The sequence below is a fragment of the Rhododendron vialii genome, chromosome 3a (assembly GCF_030253575.1).
Source record: "Rhododendron vialii isolate Sample 1 chromosome 3a, ASM3025357v1".
Classification (NCBI taxonomy): domain Eukaryota; kingdom Viridiplantae; phylum Streptophyta; class Magnoliopsida; order Ericales; family Ericaceae; genus Rhododendron; species Rhododendron vialii.
Genome location: NC_080559.1, coordinates 22,195,491 through 22,216,545, shown reverse-complemented (window position 1 = coordinate 22,216,545; position 21,055 = coordinate 22,195,491). Strand labels below are relative to the sequence as shown.

The window sequence follows — 21,055 nt, the reverse complement described above, 5'->3', positions numbered from 1 at the left end:
TATTTTTAAAAACTATTATTTTTAGAAACTTAAAAAAAAGTATTTACAAAAACTTTTTTGTTTTTACACAAAAACTGTTTTTAAAAGAAAAAACGGTTTCTAACAGTTTATCAAAAAAAAAAAACTGCTTTTTTAAAACTGTGTTCTTTTTGAAAAAAAAAACTATTTAAAAATAAAATTCACTAAACTATTTTCTTAAAAAAAACCTTCTTTTTTTTTCAAAAAGAGTATTCAAATTATTGTAAAAAAATTTTGTTTTTAGAATTTTGTAGTTTAAAAAGGTGATGTGGCAAGTTTTGGTTATCCAATTTTGATTATTACATTGTGGACCTCCACATTGCTAACCTTAGCAATGTCTTAAATGGATAACCAAAAGATGATGTGGCAACTTTTGATTATCCAATTTTGATTATTACATTGCGGATGCTCTTAGCACTATGCTTTTCAGAGTTGTGCTATCAGCACAGATAATGCAACATAGATCCTACATAGATTTTTTTGGAGCCCTCATCGGGTCCCTTAAAGATATTTCGGATCACTCATTTTTTTAAAAATATTTTCTAAAAATTAGCTCAATTTGATATCGGTTAGAGTTTTTTTCATAATTTGTAGGGCGCAATTGAGTAGTTCACTCTGCGAATTCTGAAAAGCCCTTCCTTATATCTTATTGATATGATCTTTTAACAAGACCGCATGAAAGAATATTTAAGAAAAAAAATGAGTAGCTAGAATCAATTTTGAGCTTTGCTATTCACACAGATTGAAAATCTGTACCTTCAAGTACAAATTCAATTTGGGCCCATTTCGAGTCTTAAAAAAATGATCCGAGCCGCTCATTTTGTTTAAAACATTATGTTTAGGGTCCCTATATAAAATAAGCTCAATAGAATAACGGTAAGGATGTTTATGAAACATCCAACTTTGTCACAGAATTCAAGCCTAAATACTAAAGCAAAGTTGAATGTATCATAAATACCCTTATCAATATTCAATTGAATTGATTTTATTACAAGAACCCTAAAAATAATATTTTAAATAAAATAAGCGGCTCAAATCATTTTTCTAAGACCCAAAATGGGCCCAAATCAATTCTGACTTGCTGGTACATATTTTCAATATGTGTGAGGTCCTGTTCCAGTTTACTTTTCCTTTGTAAAAGTTCTTTTTTTTAAATTTTAAACTCAAATATAATGAAAATAAAAAATAATTTTTTTAATCTTTTTTGTACCGTATAAAAGATCTCAATGAGATCTATCAAATAAGATTTATATTGATAGAAAATAATTTACGTAAACACGTAATTTTTATAAACTTGAAATTGTATTCTTTTAAAATTTTCTTTTTTCACAATTCGAAACACCCCCTGGATATCCTTCCTCATCAATTTTACAAAAATGCTACTGGTACAGCAGCTGCGTACAGATTCCCTTTGCATCCGTCTCGGGTCCCGAAAAAATGATCGGAGCCGTTCATTTTGTTCAAAATACGTCGTTTAAGGTCCCTGAAAAAAAATCACCTCAATCCGATATCGGGAAGGGTGTTTACGAATCATCTAACTTTGCTTCAAAATTTAGCCCTCCAATCATTTTTTTGGAACCCGATGCAGGAGCAAAAGGGATCTGTACGCAGCTGCTGTACAGCAGCAGCTGCTGTACCAGTAGCACTACTCTCAATTTTATGGGTCCCAGATGGCCCCGCAAAAAGGTGTGCATAATCTGTGTTTTGTTGCATTGTTTGTGCAAACAGACTTTCTTGTTTCAACGCTTTTCCTTTCTGTCATCTTTTTTTTTTTTTCCCCTGCGGTAAATTCAGTCATCTTTATTTCCCCTAATCCAAACAACAGAAAGTCTACAGTTACGGATCGGGAAATCCCGATCGGAATCCCGACGCCCCGTTGGGCACTCTCCGGCCACCGGATGACTGATCCGATCCGTCCAATAATTCTAAAAAAAAAACCGAGTGAGCCTCGAGGAGAATAAATGGAATCCGACGTGTGTAAGTAGCCGATCCAAGCACTCCTTTTTTGGCCTATCCAAACACTCCGTTTTTGGCCGATCCAAACACAAAAATGGAGTGCTTGGATCGGCCACTTACACATGTTGGATGCCGTTTATTCTCGCGTAAGCCCACTGGGTTTTTTTTTTAGAATTATTGGACGGATCGGATCGGCCGTCCGGTGGCCGGATCGTGCCCAGCTGGGCGTCGGGATTCCGATCGGGATTTCCCTATCGGTAACTGTAGACTTACTCTCCAAACAAACCCTCGTCTTCTCCTCCTTTAGAAGCCCTAGGACGCACCAGGCACTTCCTCCACTTCGTCCTCACAACCATGGCGTTCGACAGCAGACCCGGTTCAGCTTCAAAACCACCGAGCAAAGTCCGATGGGGCGAGCTGGAGGAGGACGACGGTGAAGACCTCGACTTCCTCCTTCCGCCGCGCCAGGTGATCGGCCCCGATGAGAACGGGATTAAGAAGGTAATCGAGTACAAGTTCAACGACGATGGCAACAAGGTCAAGATCACCACCACCACCCGCGTTCGCAAACTCGCCAAGGCCCGCCTCAGCAAGCGCGCCGTTGAGCGGCGGTCCTGGCCCAAGTTCGGCGACGCCGTCCACGAGGACGTCGGCGCGCGCCTCACCATGGTCTCCACCGAGGAGATCCTGCTCGAGCGTCCTCGCGCCCCAGGTTCCTCTTTTTTAATTCTACTGTGTTTATGTTTGTCTGAATTGTTTCTCTACGTTGGTCGCGAAAGATGTGATTTTTACCCCGCTGGTGGACAAGTGGGATTGGTCCTGGATTACTACTCGAGTTGCGCATAAGCTGGCACAAAGAAAAAGATGGGACTTTTACCATTTTGAGCTGGATTTTTATCTCTCTGTGATTGTGTGCATTGCAAGTTAGATTTTTCTTTCGGAATCTACGCTTGTAATGACGAAATGGCAGAAAACCTGTCTCTGTGTTATATAGGTTAATTGAATACTCGATCAAGCTGGGCCTATTTGATCAGATTGCCTCAGAAAATTTATTGTCCATCTCCATTTATCTGAAATGAAAAATCAGTGGAAATTCGTTTGTCTGTAAAAGCTAAAATATCAGGATCAAAATGGCTCATTGGCAAAGTCCATATTATCGGTTCCTGGTAAGACCTCCACCTTCCCTACAGGCTATGAAGCACCAACACTCCTATAGGTCACAGTATCGCGTGCGGGACACGAGGTGGACATGGCTAATGTTAGAATTTTCACAGTTACAAGCCCTAATTTCTTGCTCCAATTCATGGCATGTGAAACAAACTTGAGGTTCATAGCATTTACCTGAGAGTGATGAGGAGGCCATGATCTGAAGTATATAGCAGCTAATTCTTGTCAGTGATCGAGCAGATCACAAGCCGAAGCCGCACCAAAACCACAACGTCGTGCTTCCCCTTTCTAGAGAGAGAGAGACACTACCCTCTTTTCCTGGTTCTGTAGAATATGTTTTTAGCGGGCCAAAACACACATACTTAACAAAATACATACTACAATAATAAATTAGGTGCACCAAAATGACCCATTACAAAATGGTGATCACTAACTAAATAGGTCTAAACAAATACTCTGATAAATTTGATCGTCGAACTAATTCGGAATCTTTTAACATAAATGAAATATGCTAGTCCACAAAATTAGAATAAATCTAACATTCTCCCAGTTGGACAGCATATATCATTATTTAAGACACAAAAGTGCTTTATAACAGTATAAGCAATCATATATTCGGATTAACCAGTAAGTGCCACAACATAGACTATCAAATGTGAGTCAGCACCCAAAACCATTCCTGTGTCCATAGGGGGTACATAAGTATTCAATCATGTAAGTCAATGCATCGATAGGATATAAAGCACACAACCAAACACTTACAACCCGTGACACAATTGGTAGTATGAAAGTGTGGTGTGGAAAATATACAAAAGGTGATCAACATATCAATATCCACAAGATCCATGTGTCCACCCAAGACACTGTGCCTACTGAGATTGGGTCAAAATATCTCAGATTCTATCACCAATAATGCCATAATTAACAAAATTGCGCGCCAAACAAAATATTGCAATAAGCTCAGGAATGTCATAGCTAACAAAAATGCGCGCACAACAAAATATGGCAATAGACATTGATCATAGCATGCATACATAAATTCTCGAGAGTATGATCAACCAAAATATCACCATTAACACAGTAGCAGCTGATTACAATATACAAAAATCCCACTAAGTAAAATCAATAGAAAACTCAATTAATCCCATATGAGTCGCATGCTCTTGAAAGACTTTAGGAGCTAAACCTTTAGTTAGTGGGCCAGCCAACATTTGCTCTGTGAAAATGTGTTCAACATTTATAAAACTGCAGCAGAGTGATCACAAAATATCTTTAGTAGTTTCGAAATGGAATCAACAATTCTTAACCTAGAAATAAAATTGCGCAGCCATAAAGCATGACACGTAGCTTCATAACAAGCTATGTACTTTAGCTGTAAGTGTCTATTTGACACTTTTCAAGATATAGCTTTGTCTGCCATCATAAACACATAACCAGAGGTGGATTTTCTGTCATCTATACAACCAGCATAATTAGCATTAGTGTATCCAACCACATTTAGAATATTGGCTCATCAGTAAGTAAGCACAAAAACCTTGGTACCCTGCAAACATCTCCATACTTTACAACTTTCCAATGATTCAAACTAGGATCACTCAAGTATCTTCCAAGTAATAATTTGTCACCTTTCACAATAGGTACTTTTTCAGGAGAACAAGACTGCATGTTAAACCTACTCAAAATTTCGTTAGTGTAGGTTTTTGAGACAAGCCAAGAATACCATTTGTTCTATCACGAAGGATTTGGATATCCAAAAACATAAGATGTCTCACCAAGATCCTTCACATCAAATGCATAAAGAGAAATTGCTTCGTCTCAGTAAAAAATGCAGTATCATTAGCAGCAAAGTAGAATATCATCAGCATACAAGACAAGAAAAAATATAACTACTTGCACTGACCTTCATGTATATAGATTGATCTGTAACATTCTCCTTAAAACTACAAGAGGTGACAATCTCATCAAACTTCAAGTACCATTGTTGCGAAGCTTGTTTAAGTCTTCCGATCTTCTCAACAGAATGTCTGAAGTACCCTCATCAACAATAGGTTGCACAAGAACATTAGGTGATGGAACAAGAGGTAAAGATCACATGCTCCTCCTTAAACACAATCTTGCATGGAGAAGAACTACCAACATCAACCTCAGCCTCAAGAAAAATAGTACGATCGAATTCAACAATTCTAGTAATGTGAGAAGGGCAATAAAAACTATAGCCTCTTGACTTCTAGTAACCTTCTCCTTTCTAGTTTCAGCAGTAAGCTTTCCCTTTATACATTCAATACAAGTGCCAAAATCGAAAAGTCTAGATCATGCAAAATGCCATCCTTAAAGAGTCTGAATTCTCTCTCTAGAAATGTGACCCAAACGTTTATGCCATAACAAAAAAGGATTTCTCATTCAGCCTAGCACGCTTAGAACCAACAACATTACCACTAGGAATTTCAGATGATGAAGAACCAAAATCTGAACACAAATCAACCATGTACAAACCATCAGATAAAGTGCCAGAACCAACAACAAGAGAGTTATAATACAAGCTAACATGTCCATTTTTCAAAAGTGTATCCACATCGATCCAAAAGAGATACAAATATAAGATTTCTTCCACTAGAGGGTACAAAAGCTACATCCCTTAGTTCCAAAATACGTCCAAGAGGATAATGGAAGTCTAACTACTCATATATGCTCCACTTTAACTTTGACTCCATTCCCCATGTTTACCATCAATTCCCTTTCATTTGGTTTCCAGCTCGTTCTGAATTTCGGCAAGGAATGTGTAATACATATTATTGCCCCAATATCTAGCCACCACAAAAGGATTACCTTTCTTCTCCAATGGACTTGTCCATGGTATATTTCATAATCATGACACAAGTATGATTAGAATGCTCCCACCTTTCATAATAACCTTTTATTGCAGTGGAACTTCTAGCAGTAGGCTTAGGTGGTGCTTTCTCCCTTAAAGCCAAAACCAAATTCATAATGGCCAAGTTCACCGTAAGCGACTCATTCCAATCCTCACAATTGGTCCCATTTAGGTTGTGTTTGGTTGGTAGTTTAGTTTAGTTTAGTTTTGATAGTGGGTGGAGAGAGAAATAGGGTAATGATTGGATATAGGGGTAATGATTGGAGAGAGATAGAGAGAGAAATGAAATTAATAATTAGAGATATAGGGTAATGATTGGAGAAATATATAGGGTAATGATTGAAAACAAAACTAAAACTAAAACTAAATTGGCAACCGAACAAAGACTTAGTATTTTGATGGTAAACATGTAGAGATAAACTAGGATTGAAAGATGAAGAAATAATTACCACATTTACTAAGCATGTAAAAATGAAAGCATGCTTATCAAAAATTTCTTCACTTCACCAGCTACAAAAGTTCTACTAGAGTCTTAAATCACAAGACTAGTAAGACTCTTACGTAGGACAAAACAAAACAATTAGATATAACTACTTAAAATGACCCACTACCGACGGGTAAATTGAGTCACCAAATGCAATATAGTTAATTGTTCTCTTTATCGTTCAAAGCATCCTTCTAAACAATGATTTACCGATAGGGTAAAGTCAAAGCTAGACTATATGGACCTTTGTTAGTCACAACAATATTGCCGTGATCAACATAAGCGGCGTTCAAAGAATAGTTTTTGATAACCATAAGGGTGAAAAATATTACCCACTTTAGCACTTTAAAAACTGGTTATAAAACCAACCTAAAATGGCACTTTGATTTGTTTATCCAAACAACAGCTTTTAGAAAGATGAAACGGAAAAGACGGAAGTGTCGAGAGGTGCAACAGTCAACAGGTTTTACCATTTTCCTTAATATCGTCAAAGTTTAGACCAATCAAGTCCTCCAAAATTTTGTAAAGCCATTACTATTATCACCACAAAAAAACATGTTCTCCTTTAACAATAGACAAAGACCACCAAAAATTCATTTGTCAACAAGTTCAGTAAATGACAAAAGGAGGAAAGCCATCTTTCTCATTGTTATGCTAACACACCATGAATGCGGACAGGTGGTAAAATCTTTTCACAAGGTTTAAAAAAACCCCTTTTCTGTCAAAGACTAAACCAATCAAGGTACTCAACCAAAATCATAATCGGTTAGAAAAGGACAAAACCCACATAAATAAAAAGTTTCATTTGTTTATCCCAAAAAAACACCCAATTAGATTGCAAATGGTAACAATAGATTTACAAGGAAAAACTGAAAGAGGACGTGAGCACAAACGGCGTCTCAGTACTTCTTCCTTTGACAAGGATTAAACAAACGAAGCACTCAACTAAAGGCCGGAAAAATAACAGGAGCACAAAAGGGGGGTTCGGCCCTTCTCCTTTTCCATATATATATATATATATATATATATATATATATATATATATATATATATATATATATTTTAAACAACGCAGAAAACTTGTTCTCTTGTAACAATAAACAAGCTACACCAAAATTAGCTTGCAAAAGGCAGATTTACAGCTTTAATGGAAGAAGACGAAACAGCAACGGGAGGTGCAACAACCAACATATATTAACACTTCCTCTTTTGTCAAACATAAAACAAATGGAGCATTTAAATTAGATCCACAATTTGAGACAAAACCCTTGAAGAAAAGAAGAACAAAAGTTGTCGGCAAATAAGGAGGAAAAAAAAAACGGGTCTCCTCCCCTAAAACTTTCTATCAGCAGTCAGAAAAATGGGGAAAAAGGAATCAGCAGCTAAATCCCCAACAATCAACATAAATACGAACTGAATTCGCAATCACAACACATGAATCGAAAAGCAAGTAGCTCTGATACCAATTGTTAGAATTTTCACAGTTACAAGCCCTAATTTTTTGCTCCAATTCATGGCATGTGAAATAAACTTGAGGTTCATAGCATTTACCTGAGAGTGATGAGGAGGCCATGATCTGAAGTATATAGCAGCTAATTCTTGTTAGTGATCGAGCAGATCACAAGCCGAAGCCACACTAAAACCACAATTTCGTGCTTCCTCTTTCTAGAGAGAGAGAGAGACACTACCCTCTTTTCCTGGTTCTGTAGAATATGTTTTTAGTGGGCCAAAACACATATATATATATAGGATGAGGGCAAGATACTCCTCTTGTGCCTAATAAAACGGCCCAGCCCATTATGGGTCCAAATTAACCATATAGCACCAAGCTCACACTTAACAAAATACTTACTACAGTAATAAATTAGGTGCACCAAAATGACCCATTACAAAATGGTGATCACTAACCAAATAGGTCTAAACAAATACTCCGATAAATTTGATAATCAAACTAATCCGGAACCTTTTAACATAAATAAAATATGCTAGTCCACAAAATTGTAATAAATCTAACAAGTAACGTATGGGACACGCCACGTGATGTGTCTCTTAGCTTCAATTAATTTTCGGAGGGGGACACAACTGGGACACGTTTGGGGACACGGCGGGGGTATATGTGTTATTTTTTAATTTTTTTGGGGGTTAAATATGTTATTACTGTAAACATTGTGGCTGATGGAGTTATTAAGTTCGTAAAGATTAACCTAACATATCTACAGAGAACATCTCCAAGGAAAGAAGATAGTCCTGTTTTGGAGCATTGAAACCTTAGATTTGTCGATCTCTATGTTCCTCTCCTCTCCTCTCTCTCTAACCTAACATCTGGTTGTATATATCGGTTTTACTTTGTATGTAATCTGTATATGTCAGTATTCGTATATTATAGGGCAAATTTTCGTAGTTGTCCCTCTAGTTTTACGGTTGTATCAATTTCGTCCCTCCAGTTTCAATTGTCTCAATTTCGTCCCTGTAGTTTGTTTTACGTTCCAAATTGGTAAAATCGTTAATACCGTAATCGTTAACACCGTTAACGAAACTAACGGAAAAATATGATTAAAAAATTAAGTGTTCCAATTTTCAATCCGGTTGAATCGTTACGAAGATCTTATTTTTCTGATCATTTTATCTTAAATAGTCATAATGGATTTTTGGCTCTAAGGCCTTTTAATGAGCACCCTAAGAGAGCCCTGAAACTAAATAAGGAGTCTTCGGGTGCTCGTTGAAAGGCATTAGAGCCAAAAATTCATTACAACCATCTAGGATAAAATGATAAAAAAATAAGATCTTCGCACCGGTTCAACCGGATTGAAAATTGGAGCACTTAATTTTTTAATCATATTTTTTCCGTTAGTTTCGTTAGCGGTGTTAACGATTTTACCAATTTGGAATGTAAAACAAACTACAGGGACAAAATTGAGACAATTGAAACTAGATGGACGAAAATGAGACAACTGTAAAACTAGAGGGATGACTACGAAAATTTGCCCTATATTATATGGTGTGTGTATGCTTTCACACACACACCCACCCACACACACACACACACACACATATATATATATATATATATATATATATCAATATCCAGTATATATATGTCTTTTATATATCAGTACTTGGAAAACACAAAATATCTATGTATATTATATATGCATGTGATATATTGCCGTGTACCCCGCCGTGTCCGTGTTCCTATTTCTTTATGTTTATGATCGGGAAGGTCCTCGGACATTCAAGTTAGTTTCCTCTCAAGGGCAAATTGAGGAGTTAGGAAAATACAGGCTTGTCTGAGAACTCACAAATGTATGCAATGAAATATTAGTTTTCTACCTTTCAGTGCTCCAGCCGTATTTTTCTCGTGCCTCATGCTTTTGTTGCTTCTGGCATCTATAGGCGAATGGGCTACCCACCTAGTGCTTGTTACCTCCCTTTTAAACATGATTAGGTGCCGAGATGATTAGTCGGCTGCTAGGCGGGATGAGTCAGCAACTAATCGCCTAGGCGTGATTAGGCAGAGAATTAGGGTTATTGTTGTGGTAAGAAACTATGAGGGTTTTTGGGAATGTTGAGTGGTATATGAGGTAATGTACACAAGCTTAACCTGAGTTATAACTTTTGAGCCACATGGTTAGACTTGGGGTTAGCAGGTCAGCTGGTGCAGGTCGTTATAGGTGGTATTAGAGCCTACACTAACCGGTAGTGTGAGGTGGGCCCTGCGAGATATGCTTGGATGGGCCCGACAAGGGATGAGTTTGAGGTGCTTTTCATGCTTGGTCGGGTCCCACATGAGATGAGCCTGAGACGCTTGGCGTGCTTAAGCAAATACTTGTTCCACATCGCTTGGTGGGTGGAAGTTGTTGGAACATAAAGCCCGTTGCAATATCAAGTGGAGGAGATTGTGAAATCCTTCCCCAATCCCACATCGGTTAGACATGGGAATGTTGAGTGGTATATAAGGTAATGTCCATCATCTCTCTCTTTGTCGTCTTCTCTGTTGTTAGTCTCTCTCTCTGTCGTCTTCTTTGCTGCTGCAAAATTTATGATCTTCTGTGTGTGTTTATAGATGGACTTTTTTTCCGAATCCTTACATCATTTAGTTTGTACATCAAACATTGAACTTCTCATTATGGGTAGACTAGTTATTTGGTACTACGTAGTTTCCATGTGTTTATTCTTTTATGTTAATTAATTTTTTGTTCTACTTATGGTGTTCTACTTGCTCAACATTTGCGGAGCAGTGCAAAACACAGGAGGCTTAAACCTTAGGACTGTAGAGAGCCATGCCATTTGTATAGTGAGAGATAATCAGAGGTTCAGCTTTGCATTTTGCAGTAATGATGCACACATCTTTATTCTGGATGTAGATGTTTCCTTTGTACGATTATGTTATACTATGACAGCTACTCTCCGTGAACAGATATAGTCATATTACTCTGTACAAAGTAGTAAAGATGCTTGTTATAGGACACATGTAAGGTTTCTTCGCGAGTAATTGTTGTGGTAGCGGCTTTGTTTGTGGGGATGTCTTGATATGCAATTATTCGCGAAGAAAACCTTCCACGTATCCTAAAACAAGCATCTTTACTACTTTGTACAGAGCAATTTGGGTCTATATCCATTCATGGCGAGTAGTTGTCCTAGTATAATAAAGCCGTACAAAAGGAACGTCTACATTCAGAACGTGGGTATCATTCTTGCAAAATGCAGAGCTGAACCTATTATCTCTCCCTCTACAAATGCCATCCTATCTCTGTGTGCGGTCCTGAGGTTTAAACTTTTTGCGTTTTGCACTACTTATCTCTAGGCCCCGATTAATTGGCCGAGACGCTAGGCGCCCCTCGTCACCTGACTAGCGCCTAGCAACTTTTAGAACATACTCCCTCCGTCCCACAAAGTTAGTCCCTTATTTCATTTTGGGCTGTCCCATAATTCATGTCCCTTAGCGGAATTCAATGTCCAAAATTTGATACATTTCCCATAGCCTTTTTTTTAGCACCCAAACAAATTCACAACCAAGTAATAAAATAAAGCTGAGGGCGGAAAGTAATAATTTGTACAATGTAATCATTATGGCTCAATAAAAAGTTGGAATCCCAAAAAGGGACCAACTTTTTGGGACAAAGGGAGTAGGATTTAGGACATGCCCATGTGGCGACCAGTCAGCTCTCTGCTCCCTTTCGATTGGCTGATGTGACAGAGTGTAATAATTTGGTAGCGCATGATCTACCTCTCCCCGGCTGTTTAAGCTGCCAATTGCCCTGCCATGATCAATATCCTCGGTTTCTTCAAAATGGTCAGCGACACTTTGATGATGGGTTCTCGACTTCTCGGTGGTTAGTCGAAAGAATGCCGAGAACTACCTTCATACTCTTCTTGTCCTCGTCTTATTAATTTTACCTTTTAACTTTGGGCTAATTATTGTTCATAGCAAATTCGTAAGCTGAATTTGTAGATGTTGGAGTGTTCTTTGATATTTTGTCCCGGGGGACACTGTTATTCTGCACTCTAAAATGGCTTGTTGAGGTGGTATTATTTGGTTTCATTTAGTTATTTTCACTGAAAGCCGTATGTTGTATAAACCCAACATCTCTAGTAGGAGTGATTGGTGAATTTTATCAATCAGATACGATCAACTTTCTATTTGGTTGTTCGGATGTAGTTCTAATTTCTATAGTTATATGTATCAATGAGAACATGTTCCTCTTCTTCTGTTCAGTTTTGTTTTCTATTTGGGGTGAGTCACCAATCTTTTGATTGTTGGTTCATCTGTTTAGATGTCTACATTTCACTTCACCTGTTTCGTTGTTGCTTTGTTGGTATCTGAGCTGTGCTTATGCGTAATCTTGCACTGCAAACAGGAACGAAATCAGAAGAATCCAAGGCAGCAGGAGACTCCCTGGCTCAGCTTGGAAAAGGAGGTGCTGTTCTCATGGTGTGCAGGACTTGTGGCAAGAAAGGTGACCACTGGACATCTAGATGCCCTTACAAGGATCTCGCTCCTCAGTCCGAAGCCTTCTCCGACAAACCCCTTGCATCAGAGACTGCGGCTGCAGCTTCTGGCGGCACCACCACCAAGGGAGCTTATGTTCCCCCAAGCTTGAGGGCGGGAGCAGAAAGGCCCGCTGGGTCAGAGATGAGGCGCAGAAATGAAGAGAACTCAGTTCGTGTCACCAACCTATCCGAAGACACCCGTGAGCCGGATTTGCACGAGCTGTTCCGCACGTTTGGTCCGGTGAGTCGCGTCTATGTTGCCATAGATCAAAAAACTGGAATGAGCAGGGGTTTTGGGTTTGTTAATTTTGTTAACAAGGAAGATGCTGAGAGGGCGATTGCGAAGCTTAATGGGTACGGGTATGATAATCTCATTCTTCGTGTTGAGTGGGCCACACCCAGAGTAAACTAGAACACAAGTTTTCCATGTGCTGCTGGTAGGGCGACTTTCGCCCTCTATTTTGGTTTGTATTTATTTGATGTTTGGTCTGAAAATAATAGCTTGTGCTTATTGTAATTTGTAGTATTGATGTTAGTATTGGTTTTAAGCTTATTGTGACGATAATGCTTGAAACTGGACTGCTGGAGACTATTTTTCAGCTGTTGGAAGATTTTGTAAATTGTACTTTGGTTCCAATGTTTTTTTTTTTTGAGGTGGGGACTCGAGAGTAATATCTCATGCCTGTAGTATTGTCATTGGTAGTTTAGAAAGAGGCTTGTGATAAATGCTTGAAGCTGGAGCTATGTTTGCTTTCCATTCTTGTTAGCGAGATGTTTAATCCTCCCGTGGATGTGGAATTTTTGTTTGCACTAAAGCACTCTTTTTTTTTTTTTTTAAGAAATGCAACTTACAGTAATAAAATCATATACAAATTGCACCGAGTTTTATCAACTCTCCTCAAACCAATAAATGTTTGGAGTGATTTCGTTGGGATTCTTTTGTTTGCATTGCATTCACGTCTGTTTTTAAAGTAGCCGGAAGGAGCACTATTTGGGGCGTTGTGAGGGCAATTTTAGCCCATCCAGTGAAAGGGTCATCTACCAGAGACTCCGAAACCAAAGCATGGTGAGCACATTCACTGCCATTTGTACAAGTATTTCATTCCAGTGGATGACAATGGATAATTGGATATAGACTATAGTATTACACATCTAGAGCACGTGAAGTCGCTTAATAAAATTGTAAAATTGTGAGAAGATAGATTCTGATGAATTAGCTTTGTCGTCAGCTTTAACCTGATCTTGCAAAACAACGTAAGAGTTAGAGTCACCGGTGTGGTACCCTCCGATGCCTAAGTCAGTCGAATACTGTTATGTGGTGAGGGGAAACGAAGTTCTCTGTTGTGCATTTCTACCGTTGTATTTATATGCACCTTGATAAGAGGTTGAGTCCTTGTTGGACTGTTTCACGTGAATTCCGGATTACCTAGGAGGAGTCCTGCCGTTGCTAGGAATCCCAATCCATCCCTAATTGTGTATCTCAGGGGTTTAGTGCTTATCTTATTGATGACATCCTTTATCCTCTATTATTTTGGCTCCATCCAATCCAGAAGAGGTATCTCTGTTGCAATAAGTATATTCCATAGACAACGATCGAATATTATTCCTCTTTATGCAGCTAAGGCCTGGAGTTGGTCCTCAGACCTTACAATAGCTTCGTCCGCAGAGCTGACCTTTGTATGTCCTGACTTTATCCCAGGCACGGTTTGTCCAGGTGAGACGGGGCCCCATTCCCCAGGTTTGTGATTCTCGTGGTGCTGGCCTCACTAGTTCTGTTATACTTATCAGACTCATTCATGGAATCCAACATAATAATCCACTGCAAATTAGAAGTACAGAATCGGAATTGAAGTTTTGATTTGCTAAACTAAAGAAAGATTTTACTCCATTGAATTCGAGTACAGAATCAGAGACAGGAACTCAAAGTTTTGATTTTTCTAGTGGAGTTAGAAAGACTCCAGTTCCAAGTAAAAGCACAACTCTCCAGACCCAAAATGCGTTTTCGGTCTGGTGTGGCCATTGGTGAGACTGGCTGTGATTCGGAAAGGGTTCCATATTGTTTCCAGCCGTTATCCGTTTTGGGGGTGCATTTGTCGGAGGATCAAATTCGGGATTTGGATGCTCTCTGTTCACAGAATCTGAGGTTCGTGATGCAGTTTTTTCAGATGGGAAGCATGAAGGCACCGGGGCCAGATGGGTTTGTGGCTAGCAAGCTTTTACCAGAAGAACTGCGATTGGGTGGCTAGCAAGCTTTTACGCAAATGGCACTGGCATTTCTGCATTCGGGTATTGATAAGGATAAACTAACCTCCCAAGATTAGCCAAAACCAGGAAGCCCAACACAGCCTAAAGGCCCATACGGGGGGCCTAATGACATAGAGTCCAGCACATAAGAGTTAGCCTCTGTTGACCAGCCAAGGGGCCGAGGTCGTCCTATGAGCACAGCTCATAGACGTATCAAGCTCAACCCAAGCAGCGAGCTTAGCAAACATTGCATCTAGCTCGGCCTGAGAGCTGGATCAGCAAGGGAGATGGTAAACTAACAACCTGAAACTAATTATTATAACTCCACGAAGGAAGTTCATACGGTCTAAAGGACTGGAAGAACATCCAAGGCCTTATCCCGCCTTAGGAGATAAGACCAAGAATCCTAAGGGATAGCCATGCGGAATCCAGGCACCATAAGGACTCCTAGTTCTGATAAAGATCATAGAGTCCGAAGGTAAAGAGCACTCTAACACCTATCCAAACCTGTTATAGACAGATTAGACCTAAAGGGTCCCAGTCCCAATGGGACTTCTCCTGAAGATGCCTGTAAAAAGACACCACCCCCATAGAAGAATGGTACGCAATTTCGGCAACTCATACTGAGTCCTTTCTCTAAGCAGAGACTTAGGCTTCGGAGGGGTGTTGGCGACAGCCACGCTGATGCCCATAGTTTCTCATCTGTTTTGCAGGTCGTCGATTGAGTACGCCAAAAACTGCTTCATCTGGTAGTATGCTACGTGAACTCAATCGTACTTTTATTACTTCTTATCCCCAAGGTTTCCAATTCTGTCTTGGTTAATGATTTTCGGCCTATTAGTTTGTGTAACGTTTTGTACAAAGTGATAGCTCATGTTTTGGTTAGTCAGCTTCGTCCTGTGCTTAATTCGTGGTGTCACTGATAACATCTTGCTGGCTCATGAGACGATTGAGTTCATTCGAAAAAAGCGTTGGGGTAGGCAGTCTTGTTTTGCGTTGAAACTGGATATGAACAAGGCCTATGATCATATTAAACTGGATCTGAATAAAGCCTATGATCTTATTAAATGGTCAGCAGTGGTGAGTGTCCTTTCAAAATTGGGTTTTAGCCCTAAGTGGGTTAAACTTATTTTCCATTGTATGTCTACGAGTATTTCTTCTGTTTTGGTCAATGGATCTCAGTTTGCATTTTTCTCTCCTCGTTCGTCTAGGGGATCCTCTATCTCCATATCTTTTTACCCTAGTAGGTCAAGTTTTGTCGGCCAATCTTAGTCATTTTGCTAGCTCAGCTGTGTGCAAAGGTGTGGCCGTGAGCTCTCATTCTCCTCCTATTTCTCATCTCTTCTTTGCAGATGATAGTTTCTTTTTTCTTAATTTTGACCTGGCAGAGGTGTGGTGTTTGAAGTGGATTATTGAAGCTTGTAGTAAGTTTGCAGGTCAGAACTCAAAAGGTGAATAAAGTAAATCGGAGATTTTTGTGAGCCCAAACATGTTGGGGTGGTAGAGAGAGTTTATTGATAGGATCTTGGGGATTAAGATTGTTGTTAAACCCGGAATATACTTATATAAGACCAGATTTAGACTTCACAAGGAGGAAGGGGGAGCTGTTCGGACTTGCTTGGCTAAAAGGAGGGTGCATTCTTTAAACTTTTCGGGGAGATTGGCGGTGTTGGCGAAGCATACTCTATCTACAATCCCTATTTATTTGTTTTTGGTGTTTAGAGCTCCAGTGTTCTTTGTTCAGGAGGTGAGGAAAATTATTGTGCGTTTTTTTTTTTTATGGGGATTAGGTGATGGGGGGAATATGCTGGAAAAGGTGGGCGGAGCTTTGTAAACCAATGGGGAAGGGTGGGTTGGGGTTGAGGGATTTAGGGTATTTTAATCAGGCGTTAGCAAAACAAGCATGGAGACTGATTAGTGATCCGGAGTCGTTATTAGCTAGCTAGAGACGAGTTGTATTGGGAAAGTATTGTCATGGGAAAAATTTGATGGAGTGTAAAATGATGTCCGGTTGTTCTTGGGGTTGGAGGAGTATTCTATGGGAGTTGAGTTTTGTTCACCCTCTACTTAAGAGAGTGAACATTACCCTCATTTTTATTGGTTAAAATGATGTGGATCCCACCACAAAGTGATGTCATGTTTATCAAAAAGTGTATTGCATGGTAAGCATGACATCACTTTGTGGTGGGATCCACACCATTCCAACCAATAAAAGGGAGGGTAATATTCACCCTCCTTGAGGAACAAAATTGCACTCATTATGTGGGGATGGATTTACTGCACCAGAAGCTTGCTTGGCGGTTGGGGGACGGGGAGACTATCACAGTTTTTGGGCACCAATGGATTCCTGGTGTGATAATCCTTTTTGTGGGGAGGGTAGCCCTGTGGGTATTAATAATTTTAAGTTGAGAGAAGTGGTTGATTGGGATCGAATGGAATGGAGGAAGTCGTTGTTGGATGGTTTATTTCCTAAGGAGGTTGTACCTAAAATTTTGTCTATTCATATACCTAAGGGAAGGGGTGTTGGAAATTTACGGAATTTCGGTTGAATGAAACCGGGATTTTGGAGGGTCTTCCGAGGCAACCAGTCCCGGGTTCGTTGTATCTGGACGCACCACCACAATCAATAGACGTATTGATGTGTGTGGCCGTAACTCCCGCAGCATTACTCCTCCCCATGATGGCCATGATGATGTTTTATTCTTGTAACCTCCAAGCTCTTGATGGCAGAAATCAATACTGAATTCAATGGGCAGAATTCACTGCAGGAGTTATTCAGCCCTCCTCCACTCTATAAATTGAAGCATCTCGGTTTGGAGGAGCATAGGCAATTCCACAATCCTCTTGCATATTCTGAAATTCGTTTTTTGAGAGAGAAAGACAGGCAGTAGTCAGTTTGCCAAGGCGGTCGACGGCAGTGTTCCGACGGCTTGTGGTTTAGCCGAGCCAACCCTGGGAGGAAGACGCCGAACAAGAACCTACAACACCGACGGTAGGCGGCGAATCTTTCTTAAGGAGACTGTGGTATCACACAGGACTCGGTTTGATTTTCATTCAATCTGTTTGTATCTCGTTTCATAATCTGTCTATTGTTATGTATTCTGTAACTTCGAATTATCAATGGAATTGTTCTCTGGAATTTTTCTGTTATTGCCGAATTTTTCCCAACAAGGGGTGCGGATGAGGTTTACTGGTCGAGTTCTAATGATGGTAAATTTTCCATTAGGACTGCCTATTTTGTGGTTGTGTCTCGCAATTGGTGCAATCTTGGAGGGGAGGTTGAGGATGGTATTTGTAAGAAGATATGGGGTTGAATCTGCCCCCCAAATTTGTGTTATTTTTATGGAAAGTTGTTCATAGGATTTTGCCAGTGAGGGAGGCGTTAGTTCGAAGAGTGTTGGTTGATGATGTTACATGTCCAAGTGTGTGGGTTGGAGGGAGAATCACTTGAGCTTTTATTTTTTAAGAGTGAGGCAGTTAGGCGGGTTCGGAGGGCGTCCAATCTGGGTCTAAATTTTTCTGTGGGTGATCAGGTGTCTGTTAAAACTTGGCTTATCCAATGGTGGAAGGAAGTGCCTGATAATTCTATTTTGGTTGAATCCATTGTTATTATGTGGGTCATTTGGTGTCACCGTAACAATATTTTCTTTTGTGGTACTCAGGATCCGCTGTCGTAAAGATTGGGAGATGTTTATCCTGTCATAATGGGTGGGGATATGCTAGGATAAGATCTGTGAATGGGGTGTATGGAGAATAGAATAGGGAGTGAGGTTAAGCAAGTGGTGCTGAGGGGTTCGTTGATGGGGGCCGGGGGTCTGTCGCAAGGAAGATGGTGGTGGATGGAGCATGGAAGAAAAAAGGATTCCTGGGAGGAGGCAATGGCATGGTGTTCAGTGGGTGACAGTGGTGGCTGGTGTGCGAATGAGGGCGTAATGAAAGTATTTGCGAGTTCGGCTCTGATGGTGGAAGCTCTTGCGGTGCTGCATGCGTTGGTTTGGGCTTATGAAAGGCAGTGGAGCTTGGTCGAGATATGTATGGACTGTTTGCAGCTGGTTCGTAGGCTTCCTCGTGTGGATGAAGTGCATGTTTAAGTTAGGCCAGTGTTGGTTGATATTCTAAAGTTTGCTTGTAATTTTTCTTATGTTGGTGTATCTAAGGTTCTGCAAATTGACGTCAAGGCTGCCCATATCTTGACTAAAATTGTAAGATACTGATATAATCACGTATGTGGTTTCAAAAAAAAAAAAAGAAGAGGAAAAAAATCCTCAACCTAAGACAATTAGGAAAGATACCCTAATCTTAAATCGCATTAGATTTCGAACAGTCCTTCTAATACAGCTCTTGATTGCCAGGGGCAACAATATTAAGTTGGTAAGGATTAAATAATGCCTATATATATAGTCTTCTAGAATTCTAATGCCTGATGTATAGTCTTATATACTGTACATACCAATCTTCAAATTACCGCACAAAATTTCTTACCGAAAAAAGACTAGTTACTCTCTGTTCTAAGCAACAACAATGGCATTTGACGGAGAGATTTTCGAAATATTCTCATGGATACCAGCGAAATCCCTCATTAAGTTCAGTTCAGTTTGCAAAGCCTGCAACAATTACGTATCTGATCCTTTTTTCGTCAAAAACAAAACAAGAACATGTAGTTGAAGAGCGACTCCAACTTCTTCATCTAACCAAATTCCTGCAATAGATGCAATAGAAACTTCTTCATCTAACCAAATTCCTGCAATAGATGCAATAGAAACTTCTTCATCTAACCAAATTCCTGCAATAGATACAAGGCTAAATTGGAATTCCACAGGGGTGCCTAGTGAGTTCCGTTGATTTTGTGAAAAATTTAGGTCGGGTGCTTGCTTCAAGTAACAAACTGATTTGTTGTAGAAACACCACCACCACCACCAATGAAGCAATGATCAACAACTATTTATTTGCAACCCGACTACATAGAAGCTGGCTAAGTATTTCCTCTCTAGCGAGCCTTACAGATAAGGATTTACATATTTTCTTTCATTGCAATATCGATTAATATGATCAATTTTTCCATAATTACCTGTTAATGGTAAATGGAAGGGGAAAAAGATTGGTCCAATTTCCTATCAGGCAAAATTGACAAACCCCAGAAGGGGAAGTGGCTAGAGGCAAGGCACATTGATTGTGGTGGTAGAAACTTACTATTTGAATCCCGCATGTATCAAAATGACACAATTTATTTTACTAAAAATAGTCGTTTCGATTATACATTATTGCGCTTGATCTCAGAGGGTAAGTCAAGATTTGTAAAAAGTTACCGAAGGACGCAAGAAGAGGAATTGATGATACGAGTTGCAAAATGGGCATATTTCCATGAAAAAAGAGAACTCCATTTGTTTGGTTAAGTTGCTCAAAGGTGTGTTTATGGTGTGGTTGCTGCGAGAGTTCAACTTGGGATCCTGGAGTAACATTCTGAAGATACGTGCACGAGCTTTGCGCATGGTTGAGCCAAATATCCGTGTAGGTAGCTTTGTTGTATTGAATAGGAATACATTACAAGTTGCCACAACCAAAAGAGTATATCGATATGATTTGGCCGGTGATTGGAGAAGTACGAGGGTTCAAAAAATTTGTTGACATCAATGCGGTGAGGATGTGTTGTTAAGTCCATACTATGTTGGGATAAATCCAATCCCATCCGCAATGGAAGCGTAACGAAAAAATAAATATGCACAAAAAGAGAGACAATATTTATGTGGTCCGCCTCCAATGCCTACCCCAACGAGCGCGCGAGAGAGAAAAAGAGATTCCACTGTACAAAAAATAAAAGATGAAAAACCGTCATCGAGCTCTTAAGACACCATTGCTCTATATACTAATATTTTTCACTCACTCCCACATGTATTGATCTCATAGTTTTTCTTTAACTCACCCGGCACACATTCCGGGGATATCTAAAAAAACACCTCAAATTTCAATTTCATAGTTCCCGATCAAATTTTTATGATCCGAATCGTTCAATGTGTGCAGAATGTGATTTTTAAGAGTGCTTGTAAGAAATTTGCAAAAAAATATAACTGAAAAGTGTTTGTTTTGAGCCATAGTTACCGAGAAGAATCTAGAACCAAGCTCGGACTTGGAGAAGGCACAAGTATAAGCCATAATTCCACCCAACCATTTCCTATGCAAGCAATAGAGTATTCTCCATACTAATAATTAGAGGTGTCAAATGGGCCGTGCCGGCACGGTACGACACGACACGGGCATGGCACGGGGTAGCACGGCACGTCACAGGCACGGTATTGGCCTGGCACGGCACGACACAACACGATTGTAGT

The 21,055-nt window shown here is 39.7% G+C and overlaps 2 protein-coding genes and 2 long non-coding RNA genes across 4 annotated transcripts in view; 2 read left to right on the top strand and 2 right to left on the bottom strand.

Moving 5' to 3' along the window:
- Nucleotides 1–21,055, top strand: part of LOC131320459 (CASP-like protein 5B2) — an 85,836-nt gene that overhangs the window by 38,057 nt on the left and 26,724 nt on the right. The window lies entirely within an intron of this gene.
- LOC131320458 (uncharacterized) lies at nucleotides 2,256–13,242 on the top strand. Its single transcript, XM_058351176.1, has 2 exons — nucleotides 2,256–2,686; nucleotides 12,353–13,242. The coding sequence occupies exons 1-2, from the start codon at nucleotides 2,329–2,331 to the stop codon at nucleotides 12,895–12,897; spliced, it is 903 nt and encodes a 300-aa protein (XP_058207159.1). The 5' UTR covers nucleotides 2,256–2,328; the 3' UTR covers nucleotides 12,898–13,242.
- Nucleotides 3,311–8,654, bottom strand: LOC131320460 (uncharacterized). Its single transcript, XR_009198274.1, has 2 exons — nucleotides 8,046–8,654; nucleotides 3,311–3,465 (listed from the first exon to the last, which is right to left on the bottom strand). It is a non-coding gene; the product is annotated as an uncharacterized LOC131320460 (long non-coding RNA).
- Nucleotides 4,133–5,046, bottom strand: LOC131320461 (uncharacterized). Its single transcript, XR_009198275.1, has 2 exons — nucleotides 4,767–5,046; nucleotides 4,133–4,684 (listed from the first exon to the last, which is right to left on the bottom strand). It is a non-coding gene; the product is annotated as an uncharacterized LOC131320461 (long non-coding RNA).